Source organism: Fukomys damarensis, unplaced genomic scaffold (genome assembly GCF_012274545.1).
Source record: "Fukomys damarensis isolate Sample0158 unplaced genomic scaffold, DMR_v1.0_HiC HiC_scaffold_11, whole genome shotgun sequence".
In the NCBI taxonomy this organism is placed as follows: Eukaryota; Metazoa; Chordata; class Mammalia; order Rodentia; family Bathyergidae; genus Fukomys; species Fukomys damarensis.
Window position 1 is genome coordinate 42,260,496 of NW_022900923.1, and position 7,418 is coordinate 42,267,913.

The 7,418-nt window shown below is 55.0% G+C and overlaps 1 protein-coding gene across 1 annotated transcript in view; it reads left to right on the top strand.

The window, feature by feature from the left end:
• The window catches only part of Optc (opticin), a 7,534-nt gene extending 6,829 nt beyond the window's left edge, over positions 1–705 (top strand). The window contains 3 exon segments of the mRNA XM_033761982.1: positions 537–555; positions 558–650; positions 653–705. Of these exon segments, the coding sequence (XP_033617873.1) occupies positions 537–555; positions 558–650; positions 653–705 (165 nt within the window).
• Positions 706–7,418: the final 6,713 nt, after the last annotated feature.

The following is a 7,418-nucleotide window of genomic DNA, read 5'->3' on the forward strand; positions in this document are numbered from 1 at the left end:
TTTCTCTGCCCCCCCCCTTTTTTTTTTTTTTTTTTACAGAACTGGGGATTGAACCCAGGGCCTTCGCACTGAGCTACATCCCCAACCTCTCCCCCTTTTAATTTTTGTGACAGAGACTCACTAAGTCACTAAGTTGCCAAGCAGGACTAGGACTTGTGATCCTCCTGCCTCAGCCTCCCAGAGTACTGGGGATTACAGGCAGGGCCACCATGCCCACCTCCCCATTTCTTCTTTTATAAAACACTTTCTCTCCCTCTGCATCTTTATTTCTTCTCACTCACCTGCTTTTCCATCCCCGCTTGCCTCTCCTCTTCTCTTACCGTCAATGCCTCCGTCTTTCCTAGCCCTTTCTTCCCTTCACCTAATCTCTCCCTTCATCCTCCCTGGGTGTCCTTGCCTCACTCCCTGTGTGGTCTCCACATTTTGTGCCCTGGTTCCCCCAGTGGCCCCGGAAAGGCAGAGCTGGCAATGGCTGATGCGAGCTTCGCAGAGAGGGGCCTCTGGGCAGGGACTCGGCTGCAGCCCGTGCTCTGCAGAATAACGCGACAGACACCCTGGCGAAAGCGCCCTCTGCGAGGTGGAAGAGCACAGACACAGCCGCAGGCGGCTGGAAGATGTCGGCCTGGACAGTAGCCCCACCAACCTGAGCCTCTTCCTGGCGCCTACTTCTGCCTGCCCCGTCTCCCCACCAGCTACTTCCCCTAGCCCACGTCCTCTCCTCCTCCCAGGCAGAGCCCACCGAGGGCCCATGGCGCCTGGTCCCCCCAGTCTAAACAGCACTAGACAACCTCGTGATCCAGTTGCGAAAATCACCACCTCAGCCCCTGCACACCACACACACTGCAACGTCCTTCAGTAACCAGATTTGCATTCCCCCTCCTCTTTCCTTAACACCTTATGTCTCCTGGCTCCGGGAAGAGCTGCGTCTGCAGTAGATCTCTTTTCCATATTCCCCATCCCTCCTTCCCACACAGAGTGCCAGGAAAGCCATGAACGAGGAGGAGGAGACAGAGAAGGAGGCGGCGGAGGGGGCAGGGGGAGGAGAGGAGAAATAGCAGTGCTCTGGAGCCAGCGCTTAGCTACAGGGCCTGCAGTAACTGATGATCAAATTTTTTAGAATCTTGCAAGTCAGTTGTTAAACACAGCCATTGCGAGAAAGTAAATTATATAACCTCATAATTAAATATACTGAAAACAAATGTAATAAGTACTCAAAACTCATCACTTCCCAATTATCTTACTATCTTTGACTATTAAACGTGCTCCCGAAGTTACTTATGTCCATGGCACCTGTGTGGTGGAAATTCAAACTAATGGTCTGCTACTTAGTACCTCTTCCCTGTTCTGGCTCAGTACATCACGTTGGTGATTTGAAATTGGCCACCATGGGAGATTTACTCCATGGAATCCATAAATGCTACAAACCAGGTTTGGGTTTGGGCTTTTGAGGGCTGGTTGTTAAAAGTTCACCAGCATTCCATGGAGGAGACAGAACAGCTATTGAAGTTAACCCTTCTCCACCCCTGTGCTGTCCCACTGCGGGTGAATAGAGACTCCTTCATTTCTTGATCTTCCTGGGCTGGGACCTCCTGTGAGATTGGGAGGGAGCCACCCAGAAGGATGGAGAATGGGCCTGATTCTTCTCCTGGATGCCCTTTAGGTAGCACTGACCTCTTCTTCCCAAGCCTGGGCCAAGCTCAGCCTGCTGGCTTCTGGCCACTGGGGTTTCCGTCCTTCCCAGGCCATCCTGCAATGTTCAACCAGTAGAGGGCAGACTTGGGCAAAGATAATAAATATAGTGATTACCTGCATCTTTCTGGGTGCTGGGCAGGGCCTGCTGTGCTGGGTGGGTGGGAAGAAGAACAACCGTTATCCAGCTGACTTGTTCCTTGGATGAAAAAGGAGACACGGGGCAGCGGCGACGAGGTGGTGGTGTGTGGCGGAAATGCCTTCACTCCTGCAGCAAGGGTTTTCTGTAGCACCTGCCTGCCACATGCCAGGCACGGTGTCACATGCCGGTGATGAGATGGTGTACAGCAGACATACACCATGCCTCGTGGAGCTTCTACTCTAGCTCTGAAGACAGGTGTTAAGTAAATAGTTAACACAAATAACCGCACGATCAGACTTATAAGTGCTCTAGAAGGAACACACAGGGCCTTACAGGGGTTCACAAGAGGGGGTCGTATCTAAGGGTCGGGAAGACCTCCTTGTAGAATTGACATTTAAGCTGAAACCAAAAACGGAGTAGGAGCCAGCCAAGCCTTGGGTTGCCAAGGCAACCATCAGGGTCCCAGGTGGTCCTTGAGTCTGGAAGGACAGGTGTTGCTTGTGGCCCACGTGGAAGGGAACCCGCTGATCTGCCTCCTCCCCCAACCTGTCTAGCACTTCACCAAGCACTCTGGATCCTCATGACAGTGCGTAAGCTGACAAGTCAGGAATTATTATTCATTCCTCAGATGAAGAAACCGAGAGTTGGAAGAGATGAATCATTTACCCAGTTCACACGACTGACAGATGCCTGAACCAGAGTGCCATGCACTGGCTCCCAGATATGGCAGTGGGGAGCCGTGTGACGCTGAGTGAGGTCTCAGCCTCCTCTCCTAGAGACAGAGCAGCCCAGCACACCTCGCTCCAGGGAGGGCACAGAAGGCAGTGAGCTCAGAGCTCTCACGGGCTCCCCAGGGTGTGCGTGTGTGTGTGTGTGTGTGTGTGTGTGTGTGTGTGTGTGTGTGTCCAGCTCTGTGCATTTCTCTTTTCCTCTCCTCTCCACCCTTTCTACCCTCTTCCATATCCCACTTTCCCCTCCATATCCTATGGGACTACGAAAAGCCTCAGCATGCAACAGCTGAAAGACTCAGATCTCCAACTTCAAGAAAACCCTGGACTGAAGGACAACTCCCACCCCATGGCACTTATACACACACGCTAATAAAAGAGATTTTCCAGAGCTGGCTTCCTAGGTACTAGAAGTCGAGCCATCTCCAGCTGTCCACAGTGAATCGTACACACAGACAGTCATCAGATTCCAGCCTGAGTGCAGGAGGAGGGGACCAGCAATTCCTGTCCTCCCTCGCCTTCCCTGGGGCCATTCTGAGCACTTATAGGATTTCCCCAAGGCCGGCCACCGCCTCCACAGCTGTCCCCAGACAATCCCCCAGTTTTGGCTGGGGAAGCCCGAGGCACAGAAAGAATGCCCCTCTTGGGCTGTCTCCCTGAAGAAATTCTAAACGGAGCATCTGTCCCTCGCCCCAGGGGAAGGGTGGGGTCAACTGCTACTTCCTGTCTCCTGCAAAGGAGCTGGGCTCCAGCACTGCTCCGGCAAAGGAGGCAGGGTGGGTGGCTGCAGAGTGAGCAGAGGTCCTCCTGTCCTGCAGGATGAGAAGAGGATGAGATCAGCCAGGAGGGTGGGTGCCAGCCAGGCCAGGGAGAAAAAGGAATGGAGCCCGGGAGGGGACCACAGGGTCTGGACGGCAGCAGCCAGCAGTCTAGGTCTGCCCGAGACTCCACACTTGCCTGACGCGCTCACTGTCCTCAGGCGGGTCAGCAGTCCATCCGTACCTGCTTCTGACCCTGGGGACCGCACTTGGGGCCCAGCCACCAGCCCTGCAGGGAGAGGAGCAGGCCAGCCTCACCTTGGGAGAGTCCAAGAAGGAGGTGGAGGGGAGAAGCTAGAGCCCTCTTCTCTGTGACAAAGAAAGGGTGAGTCTGTGGCTGGAGCCGGATGGTGAATTTGTCCGGAGCCAAATCCACCTTGGGGACTGGAGGTTTCCTCCCCTACATCTCTTTCGGATTTCCTTTCTCATTCATTCCCCTCCTGGGAACATTAATCTCTTTTAGGTTGCAGATTTGCACTTTGCAAATCTCTTTTTCACATGGGATCTAATTCCAGGGTCCCAACCACTCTGTGAGCAATTCTTTTCCCTACTTTACAGAGAGAAAATGGGAGGCCACGTGACTTGTCCAGGGAAAAGATGACGAGCTGTGAGCAGCGGAGCACTTGCAAAAACAAGATGGGTGGGGCTGTAGGGGGGGAGTCTCTGCAGGGAATTCCCGCCTCCAACGCCCAGAAAAGTTGTATTGTTTATTCTTTTATTCACGTTTTTTGTTTTATTTTGTTTGCACTACCGGGGTTGGAACCCAGGGCCTTGTGCACACTAGACAGGGGTTGTACCACTAAGCTAACACCCCAGATCCCCAAAACACTTGGAAAGGCAAGGACTGGGAAGGACATCTCCCAGTCTGGAAAAGGGGTGCCCCATGGGATTCTGAGTCAGGCAGCAGGAGCAGGGCCTGCATCCTCAGGGAGCACACGAGTGACAGCGATCTGGGCCCCCAGGGAAACCCCTGAGCTCAAGGACACACTGTCCCTGTCGTCCCCACCCCACGCCCCTGTCTGTGTCCTTCCAGACGAGAGACAGCCCCTCCCTGCCTACATCCCCCGGCATCCTCCTTCCTCCCGCCCCTCCCTCTTCTCCCTCGACACCCACTCAGTCCCGCCCCTCCTCTCAAGGTCGTCTCCAGCAGCCACTGGCTCAGAGCCTCCTCCCTCGGTCACTGCAGCTTGGCCTGACGTCTTCAAGGCGGAAAGATGCCTGTTTACATTCTGCGCGTCCTCCCACCCCGCCAGCCAGGGCCTCCTCCCTCTCCCTCACACACAGACCTCCGCCTCGGCCCGGCCTGTGCGGCCCTTCCAGATGTGCAGTGTACCTGCACACAGATATCTCCCCTCTGCTGTCCCTGTCACCTTCCCTGTGTCCCCTTCCAGGCCCAGTTGCTGGAACAAACAGCTTTTGAGCCTTTTTGCACCATGCGTGCAGCCGCGTCTTCAGAGGCCCTTTCTCCTTGTCTCTGTGTCTCAATTCGGGCACAGAGGGGCCTGCGGGGTGGCTTAAGGCTGTGGCCACACAAAGGAATGGAGGGGCCAGAGAATGAGCACTGCAGGGTACCCAGCCCAGCCTTCCTTCCTGTGGGACTTGTGGCAAATCAGCACCCAACTCTCCGTCCTCCAGCCTCCTGCTGGGCTCCCTCCTTCCAGTTCTGATGCTCAAAGCGTATCCCAGCCCAGGGTCACGGCGCCCATCCCGACTGCACTGCAACACAGATCTAGTCTGAGAACAAAGACTGAGGCCTCTCCTTCCTACCACTCCCCATGGCCAGACCCACAGGGACAAGGTATCTGATCAAAAGGAGGCTCAAATGGATGGACGCCCAGACAGCCAGATTCTGATCCTGTGTTGGGCACTGCCTGGCCTCCAGCTGACTCGGCTGCCAGCCCTCTTGCCGGGTCTCTGATCCTTGCAGAAGAAGGCGCCATCCAAGTCCTCCAGGCAATGCTGACTGTCCTGACACCAGGGGCAGCAAAGAGCAAATGGCAAATTGCCCACAATCCATAGCCCTCAAGGATTACCTCTTGCAGTCTCAGAGGGACTCTTCCCTTCCGTAGTACCCACCTCTTTCAGCCCCGGGGAATGTTCTGGTGTCCACAACTGCAAACCAGAGGTGTCTCTCTTAGAGAATCTAAGAAATAAACCCCTGGAAGGCAGGTGTCCCAGGGACAGGCAGTGGGGCAGTGCTAGAGGCAGGGAAGAGGTGGACTGCTGGGGTACATGAGGTTCAAATAACCTCAAAAAAAGAGCAACTCAGAAGGACAGAAACAGGGCTGTGATTTAGCTTGGTGCTGCCAGCTGCCTGGCAAGCGCAAGGCCCCAAGTTCAATCCCTGGTACCAGCAAAACAAAACAACAAAGAAAAGAAGGACAGAAACAGCTTCTATGCTGGGAATGTTCTGCAGAACAAGAAAGTGTTAAGTGGTTATACAGATGTTGAGGAACTCAGCAGAGGAGAAAAAATAGTCTTTATGGCTCAAGCCCTTTGGATCAGCCGTCTTCCTGGGGTAAAATCACCTTGTCCGTAGATGCTGCTCCTCGGAAGAGGCAAGCCTGAAAATAAGGTCCTGTGGATGTCAGCAGATGGAGAGGTCAGCCCTGCAGACGTGACAGCAGGCCGTGGGAGATGGGAAGATGGCAGAAATGCAGTCCTTACGTCCCTCAGTCCCCGCTCCCGTGCCCAGGCTGGCCTTTGTCTGGTGCAGATGAGGAGCTCCCCTCTGGTTTAAACCAGGGCCCAAGGTCCAGGCTGCAGAAAGCTGGGTAAGACACTGTGCCAGGCCTCGGGCTGTCCCGTGGCATTGTATGTGTCATCAATCCAATGCCCCAATTTTATTCAAGAGCTCAAGAGAGGCTCAGTTCCTTGCCTAAGGTCACAGAGCAAGGAAGAGGCAGAATAGAGCTTCCAACTCCGGCCTGTGGGCCAAGCCCTCTGGCCCTCCTGGACTGGAGCTGGGTATCTGACACACGAGCCAAGGCATTGTTCCGTGCTTTCTGTGGGAACCTTGCGCAGAGCACACCCAGTAAACACTGTGCCAGAACAGCTCCCCCGCGTGGAGAGACAGACCTGCGGTAGAGGTCTGACCCTGAATGGCCCCTTCTCCTCCCACCCTCTCCAAATGTCCCCTGCTGCAGCACCTACCACCTGGATTTCTCCTCCAAGACTCTCCCGTAGCTCTCCCCACACCCACCCACTTCCTACCCATTGTCTCTGAGCCCCACTTTTTGGCTCCTGAGCTCCTAGTCACTGATTTGTTTCCACTCTTTGAGCCCAGAGCACAATAGGATCTTATTGGTAAACAGAATCAGAGAGAGCAGGCCCGGGGCAACTGCCTGCCAGATCTGAGCTGGGAGCCTCTCCCTGCAGCCCCCTCCCGGGGACAGGAACTGCACAGGTGGCCCAGCCCTGCCATTCTGGTGCACTGGCAGTGCGGGGGAGCCCCAAGTTGGCTGCCCCTCTCCTTCCAAAGAGTCTAGGAACCACCCACTTGTGCCTTACCTGGAGGGGGAGCCCTTTGTTTATTGCTGTCATCATCCCGCAAGGCCCCAGCACCCCATGCCCAGGTGAGCACTACTGGGTGGGTGGTGTTTCCCACATAGTTTCTACGGTGGCCTGCAAGGATTCCGCGACAAGGCAGAGGTGAGAGGCAAGCACACACACCCTACCCCGAACAGAGTGGCCAACCGCAGCTGAGGGCCTTAGAGGCTGCAGGGCACCTGGCGAGTCCTAACCCTGAAGGTCCACCCTTTCATGAGGATCCTGAGTCTTCCTTTTCCGAGCTGGACACAGAAGGCGCCCCTGAGTCCGCAAGGCCTGTGGCTAGAGAGACTCCCCTGATTCAGCCTTGCCTCCACCTCACTGTCTCGGTGTCCTCTGATTCTGTGAACAGCTCTTTACCAGGTGCTGGAGACATCAGCATGATAAACAGGCAGGTCTCTTCTCCACGCAAGACAACTGAGCAGATGAACAAACCATCACAAACAAACTGTAACTCAGACAGGAAGTGGTGCTAGAGAGGAAGCGGCAGAT